Genomic DNA, 24,712 nt, shown 5'->3' on the forward strand with positions numbered 1-24,712 from the left:
CAGGAAGGGTGAGTGAAAAAACAAGATGTTTAATGTTCCAAACTGGACTGGTGACCAACAGAGGTAATAATAACTGAGTGACCAAAAATCCCAACAGAAAAGAAGTCTTTTCAACATCAAACGATGGTAACAAAAAACAACTGTCACAAAAACTGACAGTAACCAGGAACTTACAACATGATGATCACAGGAACAGATGGAAACAAAGTTGGAGAAGAAAACGTGCAAACACTTTAATGACCAGCCAGGGAAAACCAGGTGCTCTCAAACGTGAATGTAGTAACAGACCCTGAACACAAGAGGGCGACAAATCATTATCTACATAGTGAACTGAACGTAAAACATGACAGTGACATAATGTTACCAAGGAAACCAAAGACATGGGTGCAACCTGAAACAAACCAGAGAACACCGTACAAAACTAAAAAGCAATAAGCCCAGAATGGCAGTAACAAATCCAAACATCACATGAAATGACATCCTGTGAAGAACGGAGCCTTAGGAAGAGAAAGAATAAACCACCACCACACGTAACCCAGAAGTGAACGCTTGGTGAAGCGTGTGGCAAAGAATCAAAGGACTGAGTAGGGACAGGGGACAGGTGGCGAGGACAAAGAGATCCGGGATGATGCAGGACGCGCCCGCTCAACCCTGACACAAGCAGGTGATAACACGAGGGAAACACAACGCTTCACACCCACACATCAGGATGAGAAGGAAACATCGATCCATGCACACCTGCTGGACACATCCCACATACCCGCCAACAGACAGAAACAAATAACACATAGGGAAACTCACATGTGCAGGATGTGGAAAGAGACCCCGGAAGAGACTGAAGGACCGAGAGGACATATGCGTATAGTGTGGGAGGAGAGCCAGAGGAACCACGCATTCCCACTTACACGACTCACACCAATCCATCCATCCACACATGTCCAGAGCGCGCACACGCACACATAAGGACAGGAAGGCAGGTGCGACGGGACACACCCATTCTTCCATCCACACACATCGACAGAACTCACACACATCCGCAAACCAAAGGAGGACAAACCCGATCAGGTGAATCCAGAGAGAAATCATGCCAAACACCAAAAGCAACCCGACTAGGCTGGGACCTAACATAACAGGTGGAGGACAGAAGAGCTTCTTAAAGAAGAAGTTACAGGTCTGTGAGAGCCAAAAATCTTGCTTGTTTGTGGGTGACCAAATACTTATTTTCCACCATAATTTACAAATAAGTTCTTTAAAATCCTACAGTGTGATTTCCTGGATTTTTTTTTCTCATTTTATCTCTCATAGTTTAAGTGTACCTATGATGAAAATTACAGACCTCTCTCATCTTTCTAAGCAGGAGAACTTGCACAATCAGGGACTGACTAAATACTTTTTTACCCCACTGGACATGTGATTTCTTATATATATATATATATATATATATATATATATATATATATATATATATATATATATATATATATAAATTTGCAAAAATTTCAACAAAATGTTTTTCATGTTGTCATTATGGGGTGTGGTGAGTAGAATTGTGAGGAAAAAAAATTAATTTACTCTATTTTGGAATAAGGCTGTAACATAAAGCTCTGTGAAAACTTTCCTGATGTATCCACTGTGTCCATTTCTGTTCTCTCTTTGCTTTAGACTTAATCTTAAAAACAAGCATTTCAGTCTTTACAGTATATAAGTAGCACATGTTAATCTCGTTTAGGAACAAGTAGCTAAGTATGATACAATCTGTGAGGAGGCGTACACTCGCTCCAAAGTTGAGAAGATCCTCCACATCAAACACTGGCTGGACTCCCCGTGGCCTGGTAAGAGCTGTGTGGATTTTTATTTCTTTATTTTGTGGCTATGCTATGTTTCTTAAGTACAAGCACATGCATGTGTCTTCAGGTTTTTACACGCTAGACGGCCAGCCCAAAAGCATGAGCTGCCCCTCCACTGGTATCAGTGAAGAGGAGCTCAGACATGTTGGAAACGTCGCTGCCTCTGTGCCAGTAGAAGACTTCACCATACACGGAGGTACTCGCTTCCTCCCCCTGTTAGGTCCTTAACGCGCGCTCAGTCTCTTTCAAATGTTTTTTTGCACCTGTGTTAGGTCTGGCTCGTATCTTAAAAGGCCGTGAAAACATGGTGAGCCAGCGAGTGTGCGACTGGGCTCTCGCGGAGTACATGGCCTTTGGCTCTCTGCTCAAAGAGGGAATCCATGTCCGTCTCAGTGGCCAGGATGTGGAAAGAGGCACATTCAGGTGTGTGCAATGAATTACACCAACTAGATGGCATTAGAGTGTCTGCCTTTTTTTCTCAATACTGTGTTTTCTGTTGAAGTGTGTAAAGTGTGTTCTTATGCACCCTTCCCCCTTGGGCACAAACACCAAATCTAAACAAGATGCTGTGAACCAACAACCACCCCTCCCAGTTCTGGGTAAAATTCCACACTACATGACCTTGTGACCTAGATAGGGATATTATCTGGTGTCTTGCAGGTCCCTTGGGGCCCTATCTTGACAATCTATAGCACACAGAGTAAAGTGCATGTGTTCCACCCCTATTCCTCAGGGGGCCTCAAAACTGCACATTTTCCATCTTTCCCTGCTCTGCCAAAAACAGATGAGTTGATTCAGGTTTTCTCAGTCCATTAAGCCTTAACATCTACCTGAATGAGCTAATTAGTGCTTGTCAGAGCAGGGAGAGATAGAAAATGTGCAGAGTAAGAGGTCCCTGAAACCAGTTGAATGGCATTAACTCATTCAGACCGTTTCAGACTGTTTCATTAAAGCAAGTTTGTCTTTGTTTCTGTTAGTGATTTCTGAAATATCGCAGTTTTCTAATGCTGGACTCATTCAAAATTTTGCACCACATTTCATGAAAATTACTTAATTCATTTTCAGTTCAATTTAAATTTAAATTTCTTTTCATTTATATAGCGCCAAATCACAACGGAGTTGCCTCAAGGCACTTGACACAAGTAAGGTCTAACCTTACTGACCCCCAGAGCAACAGTGGTAAGGAAACACTCCCTCTGAGGAAGAAACCTCAAGCAGACCAGACTCAAAGGGGTGACCCTCTGCTTGGGCCATGATACAGACATAAATTACAATTAACACTTAATTAACTGTGATGTCAGCTTGCTGTCAATTTAGCAACTAGCCAATCAATAAGACATTCGACAGATTTAGTCAAAAACAAAACCTCTTAGATGGAGCTAAAGGAGTACTTTTATTTGTACTTTTGTTTGTAGTCACTATCAGCTCATCTTTGATGACTGTGTTCTTCCTGTAAAATTTTCTAATTTTTTTCTATTTTATTTATATATTTATTTTGGTGTTACAGTCATCGACACCATGTTCTTCATGACCAGACTGTTGATAAGAGGATCTGCATTCCAATGAACCACATCTCCACCAGCCAAGCTCCTTACACCGTCTGCAACAGTTCTCTGTCTGAATATGGAGTACTAGGTGAGCCACAATGACACACAAACACCCCTAAAATACTGGAATGTGTCTTAACTCCACCTGCAATGGACAGAGGATGTGGGACAAAATACATCTCATGTCAGTGGCGTATCGACAGACAGTGTAGCACATGCCATCGCACTGGGGCCTTTACTGATCACAGTGACGCACACTACACACGGTGTGCATAAAAGTGTACGTAAAAGTGCACATCATGCAAGTTACGCAGCTGATTCTTTACCTTATAGCCTTGAAGCAAACCTCCCTGTCCTGGTTTCCCAATTGGTGAAATAATTAAGCTCCATATATTCCATAATAGTGTATTTTTTAATGAACAATAGGCTAAATTTATCATAAAGACTGCTCAGTTAAAAGAATAACGTAATATCAGTTGGGGTCTTTCATAAGATGCTATGCAGTGATGAATGCTGGGTGAACTACCCAATCAGAAGACAGTCTAATGGACAGTTTAAACTCAGTGCTCAAAACTACACTCGACATGATTGCGCCACCTGTGTTAAAACCGCGCTCCCCCAAAACACAGTCACCTTGGTTCAATGATTACCTGCGTGACCTCAAGCATAAGGTTAGGGCAGAAATGGCGTAGTTCAAAATTAGACGTATTCCACCTTGTGAGGCGTGATGCTATCTTAGACTATAAACATGTATTATTGGCTACAAAGTGGACCTATTACTCTGATTTGATCAACAAAAATAAGCATAACTCAAAGTTCTTGTTCGACACGGTGGCAACACTTATTCATGGACAACCACCTGTAGTTCGCTCTCCTTTTACAGCACAAGATTTCCTGGATTACTTTGAGAAGAAAATAGAAGACATTAGGTTGAACATATCCCAGCATGCCTTAACCCAGCCACTACACCCTGCTATTGAGGTGGGCGCCACTACTGAGGTATTACCTAGATTTACAGAATTTGACAGTATCTCACTAGACTAGGCTGACAAAACTCATAACGTCAACAAAAAGCACAACCTGTTTATTTGATCCTATACCAACAAAACTGTTTAAGGACCTGTGGTCCACTCTTGGGCCGACTGTGCTGGAAATTATTAATCTTTCTTTAATTTCTGGATCTGTTCCTAAATGTTTCATATCTGCAGTGATTAAACCATTACTTAAGAAACCTAATCTTGACCCTAGTGTATTGAAAAACTATTGGCCGATATCAAATCTCTCATTTTGCTCTAAAATTCTGGAAAAAGTGGTGTCACGGCAACTCGTGGTCGTAGACTATCGTACTGAGAATAATCTCTTTGAGCCACTGCAGTCTGCTTTTAGAATATATCATTCCACAGAGACGGCTCTCACTAAAGTGGTGAATGATCTTCTGCTTACAATGGATTCAGACACCACTACGGTTCTGTTGCTGTTAGATCTCAGTGCTGCATTTGATACAGTGGATCATCATATTCTACTTGATAGGCTGGAAAAGTATTTTGGGATTACTGGGAGTGCCCTTGCATGGCTGACGTCATACTTGACCAGTCGTTCTCACTGTGTTTTGTTCAGTAACACTACCTCTAACCTTAGTGACATGAAATTTGGGGTTCAACAGGGGTCCGTCTTTGGCCCCCTGCTATTCTCCCTTTATATAGCACCCCTTGGGCACATATTGTGGCATTTTGGGGTTACCTTTCATTGCTATGCTGATGATACTCAGTTATACATCCAGATAACTGCTGGATCTCATTCACATAAAATATTTTGATTTTCCAGTTAGGCTGGGATTTGAACCGATGATCCTCTGGTCTCAAGCCCAACGCCTTAATCACTAGACCATCACCTCCTCTTTTTAAATAATTAATCTGCATTTTATTGCATGGAATAAGTATATGTGTTGTGTAGGCCGCCAGAAGAGGAGGTACTGCTGGCCCACCACCAGAGGGCGCCCTGTCTGGAGTGCGGGCTCCAGGCACCGGAGGGCGCAGCCGCCTCACAGGAGCAGCCAGGGTGACAGCTGTCACGCATCACCTGCAACAGCTGTTACCAATCATCTGATCGGCAGGAGTATATCAGCAGGACGACGTCTCCACCTCTTTGCCGAGATATCGTTTCTACCTGGAAGGTAACGTATCTCAGCTGACGGATTGTATCCTTTTGGATTTTGTGCGTTGTTCTGTGGATTACTTTTCCAACGAGAGGTGGAGGTAGCTTTCCTGCCGTTCGGATTCCTGGGTGCAAACGCGCCCTCATTTAATTGTTCTTTGTTCCTCGCCAGCAGTACCAGGTCCGACACGCGGAGGCAGTGGCCACCTGGGAGTTCGGGACTTGGCGGCTCCAGTATTCCCGGGGTCTGGTGGCGGAGGAAACCGTGTGGTTCCGGTTCTACTTTGGAGAGGCGTCTCCTATCTTCGAGCCTGCCCACACGACACCTTTGTGAATTGACTTTTGTCCATTACTGTAATCTGTTGTATTTGTTGTGCACATTCACAACAGTAAAGTGTTGTTATTTGACCTATTCCATTGTCTGTTCATTTGCGCCCCCTGTTGTGGGTCCGTGTACTTACACTTTCCCAACAATATGATCAACTACCAACCAGCAAGAATTCTGTCTCTCACAGACCTGTTAGTTCTTCTTTATGAAGTCCTCCTATTCTGCACTCTTTACCTGTATTACAACCCCAAGTCCAATGAAGTTGGGACATTGTGTGAAATGTAAACAAAAACAGAATACAATGATTTGCAAATCCTCTTCAACCTATATTCAATTGAATACACCACAAAGACAAGATATTTAATGTTCAAACTGATAAACTTTATTGTTTTTGTGCAGATATTTGCTCATTTTGAAATGGATGCCTGCAACAGGTTTCAAAAAAGTTGGGACAGGGCAACAAAAGACTGGTAAAGTTGATGAATGCTCAAAGAACACCTGTTTGGAAACAGGTGAGTGTCATGATTGGGTATAAAAGGAGCATCCCCAAAAGTCTCAGCCATTCACAATCAAAGATGGGGTGAGGATCACCATTTTGTGAACAACTGCATGAAAAAAATAGTCCAACAGTTTAAGAACAATGTTTCTCAACGTTCAATTACAAAAGAATTAAGGGATTCCATCATCTACAGTCCATAATATAATCAAAAGATTCAGAGAATCTGGAGAACTTTCTACACGTAAGCAGCAAGGCCGAAAACCAACATTGAATGCCCGTGACCTTCAATCCCTCAGGCGGTACTGCATTAAAAACCAACATCATTGTGTAACAGATCTTACCGCGTGGGCTCAGGAACACTTCAGAAAACCATTTTCAGTTAATACAGTTTGTCGCTACATCTACAAGTGCAAGTTAAAACTCTACCATGCAAAGTGAAAGCCAAACATCAACAACATCCAGAAACACCACCGCCTTCTCTGGGCCCGAGCTCATCTGAAATGGACAGACACAAAGTGGAAAAGTGTGCTGTGGTCTGATGAGTCCACATTTCAAATTGTTTTTGGAAATCATGGACGTCGTGTCCTCTGGATAAAAGAGGAAAAAGACCATCCAGATTGTTACCAGTGCAAAGTTCAAAAGCCAGCATCTGTGATGGTATGGGGGTGTGTTAGTGCCCATGGCATGGACAACTTACACATCTGTGATGGTATGGGGGTGTGTTAGTAGGTTTTGGAGCAACACATGCTGCCATCCAAGCAACGTCTTTTTCAGGGACGTCCCTGCTTATTTCAGCAAGACAATGCCAAGACACATTCTGCACGTGTTACAACAGCGTGGCTTCGTAGTAAGAGTGCGGGTACTAGACTGGCCTGCCTGCAGTCCAGACCTGTCGCCCATTGAAAATGTGTGTACAATGTGTACAATAAAATTAAGAGCCACATAAAAACAAAACACGTCACAGCGCCACCAGGTGTTAAAAGCCATTTTAAATCAGTAAGTCTTGAGCTTTGATTTAAAAAGTGCTCAATCAGAAATAGTGCATAAATCAGGAGGTAACGTGTTCCACAGTCTGGGTTCAGCTACTGCAAAAGTACGATCACTCCAAAGTTTATATTTTGACCTCAGAACATCTAAGTAAAGTTACCCAGACACCCATAATGTCCTACTGTGTGCGTGGAGAGTCAAATTTTCAGACAAGTAGTATTATGACCCTGAGGTCACATTTAGTATTTTTGTGATGTGTTTGCCCTCCCCACCTAGGTGAGGCACTGTTCATTTTGTGTGCTGTGTGTGAGTTTCTTTTTTCCAGTTGATCTTCAGCCCGACAACTGGTGTTTTAAGAATGCATGTTTCAAACACGCATTTCAAAACTGAAACCGGACTGTCGATAACAACGCCAGAAACATCTCTATTTGTGGCACAAAGGGGGGCATCTGGCCACCCTATAGCTGGAACAGACCCTGAACTAAGACAAGAGTTGATAAAAGTCACCTGAATCCAATGAAAGACTCATTAAAAGTCTCCTACCGAGTCTTTCATTGGATTCAGGTGTGTTGGAGCAGGGAGACAACTAAGAGCGTGAGGAAGGTGGCTCTCGAGGACCGAACTTGGCCACCCCTGATCTACGTCATTTTTAGGAGCTGGAGGTTTGTGTGGAGGATTTGTTGCAGCATGACTGCTGCTTGCTATATTTGCATATATTTGATTGTAAGGGTAGCATAACTTTTCAAATTCCTAGTAAGTAAGTAAGTCCCTTCGGCTGCTCCCTTGTTTGCACTCGGGGTCACCACAGCAAGTCCAAGGTGGATCTGCATGTTGAATTGGCACAGGTTTTACACTGGATGCCCTTCCTGACGCAACTCCACATTACATGGAGAAATGTGGCGGGGGTGGGATTTGAACCCGGAACCTTCTGCACTGAAACCAAGCACATTAACCACTTGGCCACAACCCCTGAACTTCAAATTCCTTGTCAATATTAAACCCATTTTTAGTAATGAAATATGTACAGTCACATGATGGGCACCTCCCTTGGAGAGAACAGTTTTTGTTTTTTTGTTGTTTTATCCAGAAGTCTGGATGTGCTGACGTGTAAAATTCCACTTTGACCTTCCAAACTGCAATACCTTGGTTCAAACTATCATAGGCAGATAAGATTCATTCATCATTCTACCTCCACATATGGGATATGAATCATTCTAAGCACCACTTGTTTTCTGCTTGTGCTGCTCGATGGTGTGCAGGTTTCGAATTGGGCTTCGCCATGGCTACTCCCAAGGCCCTGATTTTGTGGGAGGCCCAGTTTGGAGACTTCCATAATACAGCTCAGTGTATCATCGACCAGTTCATCAGCTCAGGTCAGGCCAAGTGGGTCAGACACAATGGAATTGTCCTGCTGCTTCCTCATGGGATGGAGGGAATGGTAAGAACTTAGACCTCCATCAGTTTTGTTATAGACGGCACATTGTTTTGTTCTTGATTGTTTTTTTTTTGCCCCTGTTCGCTTAGGGTCCTGAGCACTCTTCTGCCCGGCCTGAAAGGTTTCTGCAGATGTGCAATGATGATCCAGACGTCTTCCCTGTGAGTTCATTGTCAGATTTGTTCTGTCTGAATTAATCTCTGTTGTTATCCATCACAATAATCCACCTTTCTTACTCATACTGAAAGTGATGCATCCTATTAGGAATTTTGTTTTGTTTTGGGTTTTTTTGCATTATGTGAGTAGAAAGCGTTTTTGTGAAAGATCTACTGAGATCCCAGATAATGAGCAGTAAATTGTACAGAAATCCAAACGTTTGCATGGAAACAGTTTTGTGGGTGATTTCAGTTGGACCAACCAAGCAGGTGGTAATGTGACAGACAGCAGGATGTAAATGAGGATTTTTCACGTGTCAATGGCTGTAAGAGCAAAAAAAATTAAAATTCAATCAACCGCTTGCAGGTACGTATGAACTCTGCCACATTACTGTCATCAGTGTGTTCACGTGCTGACAATTAAAAAAAACACACAACTTCTATTTCAGACAGTTAATTATTGTTCCATCCACATGACTGAAGTGAAGTGGTGAATAATTATGCTGTGTTGTGCCGGTGGAATGCACACAGTTGTCTGTGTGCATTCCACCGGCACAGGAGCTTTTTGTTTGTTTCTTCAGTCAGCGCACGAGCGTGTTCACGTCCTGTACACAGAGCTGTGATGCCCCACACACACTCTGATATGTGCGTCTGTTTGTTTTGTGGGTGTGTGACACATCAGTGACTGTACTGATCAGGTGTTGCACTAAAATCTGTTTTATGCTCAGCACAAAAGAACTTTGTTACACATGGAGACATGTCTTCTTGAAGAAACAAAAACTATTGACATGTTCTTTTAATTCTGGATCCACCAGGAAGCAGCAGCCTGCCGACTGTTTGAACAGCAGCCTGTCAAGTGCATGTTGACACCAAAACTTGAAATGCATAAAATACAAATGCTATCAACACCCACAAAATTTCCTTTTAACCCTAATAAACTGTTTTCTGCGTGCAAACCTCACTTATTTGCATGTTCCCTCCCACAGTTTTGCCCACTCCGGTGAATAAACTCCAAATTGCACTTTCATGAAGGCCAATGCGCTAAATGGACACAACACTGTTTTGCAGTGTTACATAATTGCTTTGACACTTTTTTGTCTATTTTTATTCTATTTGGATGCTCTTATGTTTTTATGTGTGTTTTTCGTACTGTTCTTTTTATTTTATCTTTAGCTGGTGCTATTGGAAACCACTTTGGTTCAGTGAAAACTGTTGTAAAGTGCTATAGAAATAAACTTGATTGATTGAACACTGTTTGGCGCATTTGACAGAGACTCAATCCTCAGTGCACACTGTTAGTAAGTCACCACAGGGGGTTGCAAGTGTTATGATATATGCACACATTTTAACACACACAAACCTTTAGTAAATCAGGTCCTCTGTGTCTCTCAGCAGTCAGCCTGAGTTTAAACAGAACACAGTGCTAAAATACCCTCGGCTGCATGAGCATCGTCTTCTTTATAATTTGCAGTTTTTTAATTGCTATCCCAGTGTAAACTGTGTGTGTGTGTGTGTGTGTGTGTGTGTGTGTGTGTGTGTGTGTGTGTGTGTGTGTGTGTGTGTGTGTGTGTGTGTGTGTGTGTGTGTGTGTGTGTGTGTGTGTATTAGGGTTTTCCTCTATAGTTTGCCAAAAATAAAAATGTAACTTTCTTAAGGTGCTTCCTGAGAAAATTGTTCATCTTCATGAGAAAATGTTTTGTGCAAAAAATTTTTTTTGATACGACTGTTCTACCGACTGCCGCACTTGGCGACAGTGGGAAGGAAAAACTCCCTTTTAACAGGAAGAAACCTCCAGCAGAACCAGGCTCAGGGAGGGGCAGTCTTCTGCTGGGACTGGTTGGGGCTGAGGGAGAGAACCAGGAAAAAGACATGCTGTGGAGGGGAGCAGAGATCAATCACTAATGATTAAATGCAGAGTGGTGCATACAGAGCAAAAAGAGAAAGAAACACTCAGTGCATCATGGGAACCCCCCAGCAGTCTGTCTATAGCAGCATAACTGAGGGATGGTTCAGGGTCACCTGATCCAGCCCTAACTATAAGCTTTAGCAAAAAGGAAAGTTTTAAGCCTAATCTTAAAAGTAGAGAGGGTGTCTGTCTCCCTGATCTGAATTGGGAGCTGGTTCCACAGGAGAGGAGCCTGAAAGCTGAAGGCTCTGCCTCCCATTCTACTCTTACAAACCCTAGGAACTACAAGTAAGCCCGCAGTCTGAGAGCGAAGCGCTCTATTGGGGTGATATGGTACTACGAGGTCCCTAAGATGAGATGGAACCTGATTATTCAAAACCTTATAAGTAAGAAGAAGAATTTTAAATTCTATTCTGGAATTAACAGGAAGCCAATGAAGAGAGGCCAATATGGGTGAGATATGCTCTCTCCTTCTAGTCCCCGTCAGTACTCTAGCTGCAGCATTTTGAATTAACTGAAGGCTTTTCAGGGAACTTTTAGGACAACCTGATAATAATGAATTACAATAGTCCAGCCTAGAGGAAATAAATGCATGAATTAGTTTTTCAGCATCACTCTGAGACAAGACCTTTCTAATTTTAGAGATATTGCGCAAATGCAAAAAAAAAAGCAGTCCTACATATTTGTTTAATATGCGCATTGAATGACATATCCTGATCAAAATTGACTCCAAGATTCCTCACAGTATTACTAGAGGTCAGGGTAATGCCATCCAGAGTAAGGATCTGGTTAGACAGAGACACCATGTTTCTAAGATTTGTGGGGCCAAGTACAATAACTTCAGTTTTATCTGAGTTTAAAAGCAGGAAATTAGAGGTCATCCATGTCTTTATGTCTGTAAGACAATCCTGCAGTTTAGCTAATTGGTGTGTGTCCTCTGGCTTCATGGATCGATAAAGCTGGGTATCATCTGCATAACAATGAAAATTTAAGCAATGCTGTCTAATAATACTGCCTAAGGGAAGCATGTATAAAGTGAATGAAATTGGTCCTAGCACAGAACCTTGTGGAACTCCATAATTAACCTTAGTCTGTGAAGAAGATTCCCCATTTACATGAACAAATTGTAATCTATTAGATAAATATGATTCAAACCACTGCAGCGCAGTGCCTTTAATACCTATGGCATGCTCTAATCTCTGTAATAAAATTTTATGGTCAACAGTATCAAACGCAGCACTGAGGTCTAACAGAACAAGCACAGAGATGAGTCCACTGTCTGAGGCCATAAGAAGATCATTTGTAACCTTCACTAAAGCTGTTTCTGTACTATGATGAATTCTAAAACCTGACTGAAACTCTTCAAATAGACCATTCCTCTGCAGATGATCAGTTAGCTGTTTTACAACTACCCTTTCAAGAATTTTTGAGAGAAAAGGAAGGTTGGAGATTGGCCTATAATTAGCTAAGATAGCTGGGTCAAGTGATGGCTTTTTAAGTAATGGTTTAATTACTGCCACCTTAAAAGCCTGTGGTACATAGCCAACTAACAAAGATAGATTGATCATATTTAAGATCGAAGCATTAATTAATGGTAGGGCTTCCTTGAGCAGCCTGGTAGGAATGGGGTCTAATAGACATGTTGATGGTTTGGAGGAAGTAACTAATGAAAATAACTCAGACAGAACATTCGGAGAGAAAGAGTCTAACCAAATACCGGCATCACTGAAAGCAGCCAAAGAGAACGATACGTCTTTGGGATGGTTATGAGTAATTTTTTCTCTAATAGTTAAAATTTTATTAGCAAAGAAAGTCATGAAGTCATTACTAGTTAAAGTTAAAGGAATACTCGGCTCAATAGAGCTCTGACTCTTTGTCAGCCTGGCTACAGTGCTGAAAAGAAACCTGGGGTTGTTCTTATTTTCTTCAATTAGTGATGAGTAGTGAGATGTCCTAGCTTTACGGAGGGCTTTTTTATAGAGCAACAGACTCTTTTTCCAGGCTAAGTGAAGATCTTCTAAATTAGTGAGACGCCATTTCCTCTCCAACTTATGGGTTATCTGCTTTAAGCTGTGAGTTTGTGAGTTATACCACGGAGTCAGGCACTTCTGATTTAAGGCTCTCTTTTTCAGAGGAGCTACAGCATCCAAAGTTGTCTTCAATGAGGATATAAAACTATTGACGAGATAATCTATCTCACTCACAGAGTTTAGGTAGCTACTCTGCACTGTGTTGGTATATGGCATTAGAGAACATAAAGAAGGAATCATATCCTTAAACCTAGTTACAGCGTTTTCTGAAAGACTTCTAGTGTAATGAAACTTATTCCCCACTGCTGGGTAGTCCATCAGAGTAAATGTAAATGTTATTAAGAAATGATCAGACAGAAGGGAGTTTTCAGCGAATACTGTTAAGTCTTTAATTTCCATCCCATAAGTCAGAACAAGATCTAAGGTATGATTAAAGTGGTGGGTGGACTCATTTACATTTTGAGCAAAGCCAATTGAGTCTAATAATAGATTAAATGCAGTGTTGAGGCTGTCATTCTCAGCATCTGTGTGGATGTTAAAATCGCCCACTATAATTATCTTATCTGAGCTAAGCACTAAGTCAGACAAAAGGTCTGAAAATTCACAGAGAAACTTTTACAGAGATTGTAATTCACGTCGGCAGTAATGACACCCGGTTACGCCAATCGGAGGTCACTAAAATTAACATTGAATCGGTGTGTAACTTTGCAAAAACAATGTCGGACTCTGCAGTTTTCTCTGGGCCCCTCCCCAATCGGACCGGGAGCGACATGTTTAGCCGCATGTTCTCCTTGAATTGCTGGCTGTCTGAGTGGTGTCCAAAAAATAAGGTGGGCTTCATAGATAATTGGCAAAGCTTCTGGGGAAAACCTGGTCTTGTTAGGAGAGACGGCATCCATCCCACTTTGGATGGAGCAGCTCTCATTTCTAGAAATCTGGCCAATTTTCTTAAATCCTCCAAATCGTGACTATCCAGGGTTGGGACCAGGAAGCAGAGTTGTAGTCTTACACACCTCTCTGCAGCTTCTCTCCCCCTGCCATCCCCTCATTACCCCATCCCCGTGGAGACGGTGCCTGCTCCCAGACTACCAATAACCAGCAAAAATCTATTTAAGCATAAAAATTCAAAAAGAAAAAATAATATAGCACCTTCAACTGCACCACAGACTAAAACAGTTAAATGTGGTCTATTAAACATTAGGTCTCTCTCTTCTAAGTCCCTGTTGGTAAATGATATAATAATTGATCAACATATTGATTTATTCTGCCTTACAGAAACCTGGTTACAGCAAGATGAATATGTTAGTTTAAATGAGTCAACATCCCCGAGTCACACTAACTGCCAGAATGCTCGTAGCACGGGCCGAGGCGGAGGATTAGCAGCAATCTTCCATTCCAGCTTATTAATTAATCAAAAACCCAGACAGAGCTTTAATTCATTTGAAAGCTTGACTCTTAGTCTTGTCCATCCAAATTGGAAGTCCCAAAAACCAGTTTTATTTGTTATTATCTATCGTCCACCTGGTCGTTACTGTGAGTTTCTCTGTGAATTTTCAGACCTTTTGTCTGACTTAGTGCTTAGCTCAGACAAGATAATTATAGTGGGCGATTTTAACATCCACACAGATGCTGAGAATGACAGCCTCAACACTGCATTTAATCTATTATTTGACTCTATTGGCTTTGCTCAAAATGTAAATGAGTCCACCCACCACTTTAATCATATCTTAGATCTTGTTCTGACTTATGGTATGGAAATTGAAGACTTAACAGTATTCCCTGAAAGCTCCCTTCTGTCTGATCATTTCTTAATAACATTTACATTTACTCTGATGGACTACCCAGCAGTGGGGAATAAGTTTCATTACACTAGAAGTCTTTCAGAAAGCGCTGTAACTAGGTTTAAGGATATGATTCCTTCTTTATGTTCTCTAATGCCATATACCAACACAGTGCAGAGTAGCTACCTAAACTCTGTAAGTGAGATAGAGTATCTCGTCAATAGTTTTACATCCTCATTGAAGACAACTTTGGATGCTGTAGCTCCTCTGAAAAAGAGAGCTTTAAATCAGAAGTGTCTGACTCCGTGGTATAACTCACAAACTCGTAGCTTAAAGCAGATAACCCGTAAGTTGGAGAGGAAATGTCGTCTCATTAATTTAGAAGATCTTCACTTAGCCTGGAAAAAGAGTCTGTTGCTCTATAAAAAAGCCCTCCGTAAAGCTAGGACATCTTTCTACTCATCACTAATTGAAGAAAATAAGAACAACCCCAGGTTTCTTTTCAGCACTGTAGCCAGGCTGACAAAGAGTCAGAGCTCTATTGAGCTGAGTATTCCATTAACTTTAACTAGTAATGACTTCATGACTTTCTTTGCTAACAAAATTTTAACTATTAGAGAAAAAAATTACTCATAACCATCCCAAAGACGTATCGTTATCTTTGGCTGCTTTCAGTGATGCCGGTATTTGGTTAGACTCTTTCTCTCCGATTGTTCTGTCTGAGTTATTTTCATTAGTTACTTCATCCAAACCATCAACATGTCTATTAGACCCCATTCCTACCAGGCTGCTCAAGGAAGTCCTACCATTAATTAATGCTTCGATCTTAAATATGATCAATCTATCTTTATTAGTTGGCTATGTACCACAGGCTTTTAAGGTGGCAGTAATTAAACCATTACTTAAAAAGCCATCACTTGACCCAGCTATCTTAGCTAATTATAGGCCAATCTGCAACCTTCCTTTTCTCTCAAAAATTCTTGAAAGGGTAGTTGTAAAACAGCTAACTGATCATCTGCAGAGGAATGGTCTATTTGAAGAGTTTCAGTCAGGTTTTAGAATTCATCATAGTACAGAAACAGCATTAGTGAAAGTTACAAATGATCTTCTTATGGCCTCAGACAGTGGACTCATCTCTGTGCTTGTTCTGTTAGACCTCAGTGCTGCTTTTGATACTGTTGACCATAAAATTTTATTACAGAGATTAGAGCATGCCATAGGTATTAAAGGCACTGCGCTGTGGTGGTTTGAATCATATTTGTCTAATAGATTACAATTTGTTCATGTAAATGGGGAATCTTCTTCACAGACTAAGGTTAATTATGGAGTTCCACAAGGTTCTGTGCTAGGACCAATTTTATTCACTTTATACATGCTTCCCTTAGGCAGTATTATTAGACGGTATTGCTTAAATTTTCATTGTTACGCAGATGATACCCAGCTTTATCTATCCATGAAGCCGGAGGACACACACCAATTAGCTAAACTGCAGGATTGTCTTACAGACATAAAGACATGGATGACCTCTAATTTCCTGCTTTTAAACTCAGATAAAACTGAAGTTATTGTACTTGGCCCCACAAATCTTAGAAACATGGTGTCTAACCAGATCCTTACTCTGGATGGCATTTCCCTGATCTCTAGTAATACTGTGAGAAATCTTGGAGTCATTTTTGATGAGGATATGTCATTCAAAGCGCATATTAAACAAATATGTAGGACTGCTTTTTTGCATTTACGCAATATCTCTAAAATTAGAAAGGTCTTGTCTCAGAGTGATGCTGAAAAACTAATTCATGCATTTATTTCCTCTAGGCTGGACTATTGTAATTCATTATTATCAGGTTGTCCTAAAAGTTCCCTGAAAAGCCTTCAGTTAATTCAAAATGCTGCAGCTAGAGTACTGACGGGGACTAGAAGGAGAGAGCATATCTCACCCATATTGGCCTCTCTTCATTGGCTTCCTGTTAATTCTAGAATAGAATTTAAAATTCTTCTTCTTACTTATAAGGTTTTGAATAATCAGGTCCCATCTTATCTTAGGGACCTCGTAGTACCATATCACCCCAATAGAGCGCTTCGCTCTCAGACTGCAGGCTTACTTGTAGTTCCTAGGGTTTGTAAGAGTAGAATGGGAGGCAGAGCCTTCAGCTTTCAGGCTCCTCTCCTGTGGAACCAGCTCCCAATTCAGATCAGGGAGACAGACACCCTCTCTACTTTTAAGATTAGGCTTAAAACTTTCCTTTTTGCTAAAGCTTATAGTTAGGGCTGGATCAGGTGACCCTGAACCATCCCTTAGTTATGCTGCTATAGACGTAGACTGCTGGGGGGTTCCCATGATGCACTGAGTGTTTCTTTCTCTTTTTGCTCTGTATGCACCACTCTGCATTTAATCATTAGTGATTGATCTCTGCTCCCCTCCACAGCATGTCTTTTTCCTGGTTCTCTCCCTCAGCCTGAACCAGTCTCAGCAGAAGACTGCCCCTCCCTGAGCCTGGTTCTGCTGGAGGTTTCTTCCTGTTAAAAGGGAGTTTTTCCTTCCCACTGTCGCCAAGTGCTTGCTCACAGGGGGTCGTTTTGACCGTTGGGGTTTTACGTAATTATTGTATGGCCTTGCCTTACAATATAAAGCGCCTTGGGGCAACTGTTTGTTGTGATTTGGCGCTATATAAAAAATTGATTGATTGATTGATTGATTGAAACTCACAGTAACGACCAGGTGGACGATAGATAATAACAAATAAAACTGGTTTTTGGGACTTCCAATTTGGATGGACAAGACTAAGAGTCAAGCTTTCAAATGAATTAAAGCTCTGTCTGGGTTTTTGATTAATTAATAAGCTGGAATGGAAGATTGCTGCTAATCCTCCGCCCCGGCCCGTGCTACGAGCATTCTGACAGTTAGTGTGACTCGGGGGTGTTGACTCATTTAAACTAACATATTCATCCTGCTGTAACCAGGTTTCTGTAAGGCAGAATAAATCAATATGTTGATCAATTATTATATAATTTACTAACAGGGACTTAGAAGAGAGAGACCTAATGTTTAATAGACCACATTTAACTGTTTTAGTCTGTGATGCAGTTGAAGGTGCTATATTATTTTTTCTTTTTGAATTTTTATGTTTAAATAGATTTTTACTGGTTGTTGGTGGTCTGGGAGCAGGCACCGTCTCTACGGGGATGGGGTAATGAGGGGATGGCAGGGGGAGAGAAGCTGCAGAGAGGTGTGTAAGACTACAACTCTGCTTCCTGGTCCCAACCCTGGATAGTCACGGTTTGGAGGATTTAAGAAAATTAGCCAGATTTCTAGAAATGAGAGCTGCTCCATCCAAAGTGGGATGGATGCCGTCTCTCCTAACAAGACCAGGTTTTCCCCAGAAGCTTTGCCAATTATCTATGAAGCCCACCTCATTTTTTGGACACCACTCAGACAGCCAGCAATTCAAGGAGAACATGCGGCTAAACATGTCACTCCCGGTCCGATTGGGGAGGGGCCCAGAGAAAACTACAGAGTCCGACATTGTTTTTGCAAAGTTACACACCGATGCAGTGTTAATTTTAGTGACCTCCGATTGGCGTAACCGGGTGTCATTACTGCCAACGTGAATTACAGTCTTACCAAATTTACGCTTAGCCTTAGCCAGCAGTTTCAAATTTCCTTCAATGTCGCCTGCTCTGGCCCCCGGAAGACAATTGACTATGGTTGCTGGTGTCGCTAACTTCAATAACCAGAGTTTGTTCCTCGGCGGGTGTGTCGTTGAGTGGGGAAAAACGGTTAGAAATGTGAACGGGTTGGCGGTGTACACGGGGCTTCTGTTTAGGGCTACGCTTCCTCCTCACAGTCACCCAGTCGGCCTGCTTTCCCGGCTGCTCGGGATCTGCCAGAGGGAAACTAACGGCGGCTAAGCTACCTTGGTCCGCTAATAAGCTACACTTATTACAAGTACCATTACTGCTAAAGGAGGCCGAGGAATAACTAAACATTTCACACCCAGAGCAGAAAAGTGCAGGAGAGACAGGAGAAGCCGCCATGCTAAACCGGCTAAGAGCTAGTAGCTGCGCTAAGCTAGCGGATTCCTAAAAACACACAAAGTGAATAATGTGTAAATAATTTAGAGGTGATTCAGCAAAAGGAGTGTTTTAGTTAAGGCACGTGAAGATTACACTGTGAAACAAATCGTTATCTAGTTAACTAGATCAATCTAACTGCGCAGATTAAACAGCTAACAGATACAGAAAAACACCGCTGTGCTCCGGAACAGGAAGTGATACAATACCGCAGTGAGAGCCAACCACCAGTAGAGGTAGCCAACCGGTTATAAACCAGCAACAGTAATGAACCTGTTGACAAATGAAACACAAAGTGAAAGAAGGATCCTTCCTCCTTTAACTGACCACACAGGAGAGAGAACACAAAGTATCACGTCACTGTCCACCTGTTTGGTGAAGACAAACAGTCACGGGGCCATTGGTTCTGATTTTCTTCACCTCCGGAAACTGACATCAACGCCACTTGAAGCACCTTGAAAAAGTTGAATTGTGTTTTTATACAGTTAATTACATTCATTATTCAGTTTGTAGATGTTCAATCAATCCCCTCTACCTTTTCATATAATAATTTCAGAAAGACCACAATGGAAATGTTTGTTTTATTGTGTTATCAGTGCATCATTGATACATTCACATCTGTACATTTATAATGATGTTGCAGAATAAAGTTAATCAATCAAACAATATTTATGTTTTAATGGTGTCTGCAGGAGGGCGTGTGTGTGCGCATACATGAGCTTTTGACAACAGCAGAAGTTAGCGTGCACGCTGACATGCACAAGATGTCTTGTAAATCCTTCCAGAGGTGATATCAGGTTACAAAAACAGCATTTTCAGTTTTAGAAGTGATAATGGAATTTTGGTATTGATCCAATACCAAGTAAATACAGGCCCAGTATCACCGATACCGATACTTTTTCACATTTAAGCTTCATAGATCCAAAGGATCCAAAATTTTGCCAAACATTGTACATGACAACAGAATACTTTTTTTTTTATCACAATCAACATTTTTGTTTAAAAAAATATCACTCAACACAACTTAAAACAAATTCTCCTCAGGTAGAGGGCTGACAAACCACAATACAAGGGTGCGCTGCTCTGTGTTGTGTGACACAGCGCAGTGCTGCTCTTACAGGCAGAGAGTAGATTTTGATGAATCTGCGTGCGCTATGATTCATAGCATAAAGATATTTAACAGAATGTGAATTTTTAACCTCTTAAAATACAACCCCAATTCCAATGAAGTTGGGACGTTGTGTAAAATGTAAATAAAAACAGATTCCAATGATTTTCAAATCCTCTTCAACCTATATTCAATTGAATACACCACAAAGACAAGATATTTAATGTTCAAACTGATAAACTTTATTGTTTTTGTCCAAATATTTGCTCATTTTGAAATGGATGCCTGCAACATGTTTCCAAAAAGCTGGGACAGTGGTACGTTTCCCACTGTGTTACATCACCTTTCCTTCTAACAACACTCAATAAGCGTTTGGGAACTGAGGACACTAATTGTTGAAGCTTTGTAGGTGGAATTCTTTCCCTTTCTTGCTTGATGTACGACTTCAGTTGTTCAACAGTCCGGGGTCTCTGTTGTCGTATTTTGGGCTTCATAATGCGTCACACATTTTCAGTGGGCAACAGGTCTGGACTGCAGGCAGGTCAGTCTAGTACCCGCACTCTTTTACTATGAAGCCACGCTGTTGTAACACGTGCAGAATGTGGCTTGGCATTGTCTTGCTGAAATAAGCAGGGACGTCCCTGAAAAAGACGTTGCTTGGACGGCAGCATGTGTTGCTCCAAAACCTGGATGTACCTTTCAGCATTGATGGTGCCATCACAGATGTGTAAGTTGTCCATGCCATGGGCACTAACACACCCCCATACCATCACAGATGCTGGCTTTTGAACTTTGTGCTGGTCTTTTTCCCTCTTTTGTCCAGAGGACACGACGTCCACGATTTCCAAAAACAATTTGAAATGTGGACTCATCAGATCCTTTACACAATGATGTTGGTTTTTAATGCAGTGCTGCCTGAGGGATCAAAGGTCACGAGCATTCAGTGTTGGTTTTCGGCCTTGCTACTTACGTGTAGAAAGTTCTCCAGATTCTCTGAATCTTCTGATTATATTATGGACTGTAGATGATGGAATCCCTAAATTCCTTGCAATTGAACGTTGAAAAACATTGTTCTTAAACTGTTGGACTATTTTTTTCATGCAGTAGTTCACAAAGTGATGATGCTCACCCCATCTTTGCTTGTGAATGGCTGAGCCTTTTGGGGATGCTCCTTTTAAACCCAATCATGACACTCACCTGTTTCCAAACAGGTGTTCTTTGAGTATTCATCAACTTTCCCAGTCTTTTGTTGCCACTGTCCCAGCTTTTTTGAAATGTGTTGCAGGCATCCATTTCAAAATGAGCAAATATTTGCAAAAAACAATAAAGTTTATCAGTTTGAACATTAAATATCTTGTCTTTATGGTGTATTCAATTCAATATAGGTTGAAGAGGATTTGAAAATCATTGTATTCTGTCTTTATTTACATTTTACACAATGTCCCAACTTCATTGGAATTGGGGTTGTATGTCCATGTCTGAACTTGTCCAAGGTCTGTGTCCCAAGAATGTTTCCTGTGAATTTGAAGACTCTATCAGTAATAGGGCTGGACTTATGCTGAGCACAGACAGACAGACAGATGGACAGATGGCCGCAAAGCGTTCGCAATACCTGAGGCCATCAAATATGGCCATTGGGTAAAAATGAATTCTTTATAACATGTTCTTGTCCATTCGGCTGCTCCCGTTCTTTGTTCGGGGTCGCCACAGAGGATACAGCCAGATCTGCATCAGTATTTGGCACAGGTTTTATGCCGGATGCCCTTCCTGACGCAACTCCAGTGTAACCTGGAGAGAAACACACACGGCCGCTGGTGTTCCAAAGAGGTCTCCCATCCAAGTACTAACCAGGCCCCGCACTGCTTCGATCAGACGGGATCAGACTGACACAGAGTAGATTGGCTGTGAATTCTTCCTAACATAAATGCAAAAAAAAAACAAAACAACAAAAAAAAAAAAAACAGTGAATATGCAGGATTGGTGTCATATCTGATGTTGCTACTTAATGGAGCAAACAAACGCACATAAAAAGTGATGTAGTGTGGATATTAATCTGCTCTGTTATGTCACATCCTCAAGCCTTAATTAACTAAAGCCCCCTTTAATATTATGGATATGCACGCCAGATGTTCATGGTTTGAAATTTTGACCTTACATTGGAAAACCTTTTGAGGGTCTATGTGTGTCTTTGGCTCCCAGGGTCCAGTTTTAAAGGACATGTTGCACTTTTTTTAATGTCCCAGTTAGCAAGACAAGCAAACAGCACACACAGTCCTCTTCCATATTTATGGACCGTTGTGCTGCTAACCAACTTTTCAATTCCTGGACTTTTCAGGTGCACAGAGGTGATATAGCATCATAGGTCTTGAAATGATGCTCCAAATTCCCTTTCTTCAGTAAAGCCACATTTGCATTGCAGATAAGACAGATGGTTTTGCTATTCAAATCCTTAATTTCCCTGAGAGAATCTTCCCAAGGGATCAATAAAGTTATATCTAATCTAAATAAATGGAAAAATGATCCTCCTCCCACTCTGAATGAAAATAAGTTTGATTGTTTTAGCGTACGCTGTCGCAGCCTCTCCTCGCTCTCTACTATAGCTTCTCGTGCCCTTTCAACCCTGCGCATGTGCAGATAGAAAGAACCGTGTGAGGTTTTCTTTCATGCGATCGACTAGAACTCAGCCTGTGATCGACTGGCTGACCACTGTTGACCAGTTGATCGCAGGCTGAGTTTGATCCAGATGTGAACACCAGGGTTCTATCTACGGTTCCACCCGGCTCTCGCATTCAAATTGCTTGTTCCACCCACCACAGATTTTCAAAAAAATGAACTGAAATGTTGCTGAAAAATGTACCAATTCGATCACATTTCAAGCTTATAGACTCGTACCTTTGTTTTATTTTGCAATTTCATCCAAATAATTAAAGACATTTTCTTCATATCCAAGAGACAACAGCAGTCAGCTGCTTTCAGCGCTTTGTGAAGCAGCAGAACGCTGAAAGTAGAGACAGAGATGCACTTAAAGTGGAAAAAAAATCCTCCTGAAAAATGTTTCATAATCCTTCTGTGTCAGCAGATGCTGATAACAGAAGTTTACAATTTATTTAAATGGACTGCATTTATATAGCACTTTTCCATCTGCATCAGACGCTCAAAGCGCGATGTCAGGGTGCTGCCATACATGCCGCTCCCTGCACACCAGGAGCAACTAGGGGATTAAAGATCTTGCCCAAGGGCCCTTAGTGATTTTCCAGTCAGGCGGGGATTTGAACTGAGGATCTTCTCATCTCAAGCCCAACACCTTAACCACTAGACCATCACCTCCCCGATTTAAAGTTTAAAGTGCCTGTTCTCAAAAAAAGGAAAACAGATGGTGAGAGTGGGGGGGTGGGGGGTTCTTTATTATATTGTTTAAAATAATAATAATCCCACTGAAACATGTTGGAAAAAAACTGTCTGCATGAGGTCAGAAGAGAGCAAATACTATATGCCCATCAAATATTAATGTGTTTTCAATGTTATTTATTTTATTAACTTAGACTTTGACAGAAACATTTAAAAAAGAACTTTGGTATTACAAATATTACAACATAAATGTATTTTTTTTGTCTATTATTCTTTCTTTCAATGCATCTTAAACCACTCAAAATGAGTTAAAATAGGTCTTGCCAATAATGTTTTAGAGGTATAAAACCCTATAGCTTCAGGGGGCTCTGCCTCCTTGACCCCCGCTGGGCCCCCCAAACCGCTGGCTGTGAGTCTCGATCACGTAATTTACCGGCACTAAAACGGTTGTGGCTAGAATGGGCCTGGTGAACACGGCCCATCATCTTCTTAATTTTCAAATGAAGCACATCAGATTGTCAGTGTAATTCCCCTAAAGGTTACTCCAGTGCAGGTTAGGTTGTTTTCCATCAATATAACAACTTCCGTATTTTATTCATATGCACAAATCTCATCTTTATTGTTTGTTATTTTCAACCTCTTCTGCAGAAACTGTCAGAAGACTTTGCAGTGCATCAGCTGTATGAGTGTAACTGGATTGTCGTTAACTGCTCAACTCCTGCAAACTACTTCCACGTCCTCCGCAGACAGATCCTGCAGCCCTTCAGGAAGCCTGTGAGTGACACACGAGGCACTTGTTCTGTTGGATACGCAAGATAGCACGAGTCCGTGAACATGACATTTGTCCTCTGCTCTCCCTGTGTGTCAAAAGCTGATATTATTTACTCCAAAGTCTCTGTTGCGCCACCCTGAGGCCAGATCCAGCTTTGACGACATGCTGCCAGGTGAGTACTGAGGGAATGAGAGAAAGGTGGCAGAAAAAGAGTACATCTGAAAGCAAAAAGATTCAAAAAGGGCAAAAAATAAAAACTTTTGATGACTTTGTCCCCTACAGGGACCCACTTCAAGCGTCTAATTCCAGATGAGGGATTGGCAGCCAGATGTCCAGAAAAGGTGAAGAGAGTCATTTTCTGCACCGGAAAAATCTACTATGACCTCACACGTGAGCGCACGAACAGAGGCATGGACGACACCGTGGTTATTATCCGCATCGAACAGGTAATGGAGCTACGAAGAGGCTGAGATATGAGAACAGTCACAGTCGGACTAATGTTCAGGCTCGACTCGATTGAACTTGTAGACATTCACTTGTCTCTGCAGTGACATTCGGGCCTCTGAATGCCTTTTGAGAGTAAGAGACGGGAATGATAATATCTTGATGGCACCACAGAAATGTAAACTATCTTTTCCAAGGGCAGTGACACAACTGACATCGTGACAGATGGCTTTTGGGTGTGTTGCTGATAGCCACAATACACATTTCCATTTTATGATAGTTCAACCTAAATGCCTCCAA

The 24,712-nt window shown here is 41.5% G+C and overlaps 1 protein-coding gene across 2 annotated transcripts in view; it reads left to right on the forward strand.

The window, feature by feature from the left end:
- Positions 1 to 24,712, forward strand: part of ogdhb (oxoglutarate (alpha-ketoglutarate) dehydrogenase b (lipoamide)) — a 96,098-nt gene that overhangs the window by 67,176 nt on the left and 4,210 nt on the right. For both annotated transcript variants that reach the window (XM_034192416.1, XM_034192417.1), the window contains 9 exons: positions 1,730 to 1,832; positions 1,915 to 2,043; positions 2,120 to 2,270; positions 3,355 to 3,482; positions 8,622 to 8,800; positions 8,887 to 8,958; positions 23,845 to 23,970; positions 24,068 to 24,140; positions 24,251 to 24,414. In XM_034192416.1, the coding sequence (XP_034048307.1) occupies positions 1,730 to 1,832; positions 1,915 to 2,043; positions 2,120 to 2,270; positions 3,355 to 3,482; positions 8,622 to 8,800; positions 8,887 to 8,958; positions 23,845 to 23,970; positions 24,068 to 24,140; positions 24,251 to 24,414 (1,125 nt within the window). The remainder of the gene's footprint in view (positions 1 to 1,729; positions 1,833 to 1,914; positions 2,044 to 2,119; positions 2,271 to 3,354; positions 3,483 to 8,621; positions 8,801 to 8,886; positions 8,959 to 23,844; positions 23,971 to 24,067; positions 24,141 to 24,250; positions 24,415 to 24,712) is intronic.

This window comes from Thalassophryne amazonica, chromosome 17 (genome assembly GCF_902500255.1).
Source record: "Thalassophryne amazonica chromosome 17, fThaAma1.1, whole genome shotgun sequence".
In the NCBI taxonomy this organism is placed as follows: domain Eukaryota; kingdom Metazoa; phylum Chordata; class Actinopteri; order Batrachoidiformes; family Batrachoididae; genus Thalassophryne; species Thalassophryne amazonica.